This window comes from Salvelinus sp. IW2-2015, unplaced genomic scaffold (assembly GCF_002910315.2).
Source record: "Salvelinus sp. IW2-2015 unplaced genomic scaffold, ASM291031v2 Un_scaffold14319, whole genome shotgun sequence".
In the NCBI taxonomy this organism is placed as follows: domain Eukaryota; kingdom Metazoa; phylum Chordata; class Actinopteri; order Salmoniformes; family Salmonidae; genus Salvelinus; species Salvelinus sp. IW2-2015.
The window spans coordinates 1-1,365 of NW_019955574.1; the positions used below are offsets into that span (position 1 = coordinate 1).

Consider the following 1,365-nt stretch of genomic DNA (forward strand, 5'->3'; position numbering starts at 1 on the left):
GACACAGGTAGCTAACCCCCATGACACCATCATACACAGACAGACTAGCTGCCGCTCCGGAGGCCCACCTCTCCCACCATGCCGTTCCAGGTGCCGTTGATCTTCTTGCCGTGTTTYCCATTGGTCACCAGGTAGAGGTCGTAGGTGAACTTGACGTGCTTGGCGATCTTCTTCAGGATGTCGATGCAGAAACCCTTACAGCAGCGCTTGATATAGATCCCAGAGTCCACGGTTTTATTTCTAAGAGAGAGACATAGAAAGAGAGAGAGGGAAAGAGCGAGGGAGGAGGAGAGCGGCAGAGAAAGGAGAAAAGCATGCAGAGAATTAGGGTAGCATAAAATGGAGGAAAGGAAGAGAGAAAACAATGGAACAGAAGAGGGSGAGATATAGTAGGGGAAAGTGCAACAGGAATAGACAGACWGAGCAAACGTAAAAAAATATGTAAAAGGTGAGAGGGAGAACAATAGGCCTTATTAACACMGGGCATTCATACATCTCGAGGCGGCAGGCAAAGATATTTTTTCCATGCTGAACAACGTATGTTKAGACAGAGATTAGACGGAGGGGAACATTATCAGCATGCTTRAAGCGTTCGGCTTTCTAGAGACTTTAACAGAGCTCTTCCTACCCCGCTAGCCTGGATTTGGATACCATCATGGCCATGTTGCCACGGCAGAGTGAGACAGGGTGGAGAGAGGAACATATTGAGACACAGGACAGGACGTACCCAGACAGTTAGAGGCTTAATACAACTCAGTACAGATGTAGAGATACTGGAGGCAGATGGCAGATACTCATAATGTACTGTAAGAATGGAGTTTGAGGGTCTAAAGGCTTTTATGGTGGATACTGTGGAACACTATAAGGGGCATAACTAGAATTATTATACAGCTTAAAATTATAGACTTGGACACTGCTTTGACATCAATACTTTGCATTATAGTTGAATACATTGTTGTGGAATTGTGAGAATATCTGTGGTATTATACACATTACATTAGTATTAAGGATATACATTGTGTAATAGACATTGTACGTGACATTAGACAGTGTTGTGGAGAGTTTTCCCCTCACATTGTTTGGAGCTGTCTCCTGCAGGGCACAGTGTTCCTCATACACGTGCCACTGAGGGGGTCAACGTCCTCCACGATGACGAACGGAGCCTCCTCCAGCGTAACGATGGAAAGGTGGTCGTCCTCCCGGCTCTCTGCCCCTGAGTAGATCTCAAAGCGAGGCCAGACGTGGTACTTCATGGACAGGGAGCCRTTCTCCCACTTCCCCACCTGAGACAGTAAGCAAACACACTCCATAAGGCTGGCTTCTGTGTTCACATTGGAATTCTGGTTTGGATTCAGATTGATGTTT

At 46.4% G+C, this 1,365-nt stretch overlaps 1 protein-coding gene across 1 annotated transcript; it reads right to left on the reverse strand.

The window, feature by feature from the left end:
• Positions 1–44: 44 nt before the first annotated feature.
• On the reverse strand, positions 45–1,359 carry LOC112080269 (glutamate receptor ionotropic, NMDA 2B-like). Its single transcript, XM_070442508.1, has 2 exons — positions 1,075–1,359; positions 45–240 (listed from the first exon to the last, which is right to left on the reverse strand). The coding sequence occupies exons 1-2, from the start codon at positions 1,308–1,310 to the stop codon at positions 45–47; spliced, it is 432 nt and encodes a 143-aa protein (XP_070298609.1). The 5' UTR covers positions 1,311–1,359.
• Between the last annotated feature and the right edge of the window lie 6 nt (positions 1,360–1,365).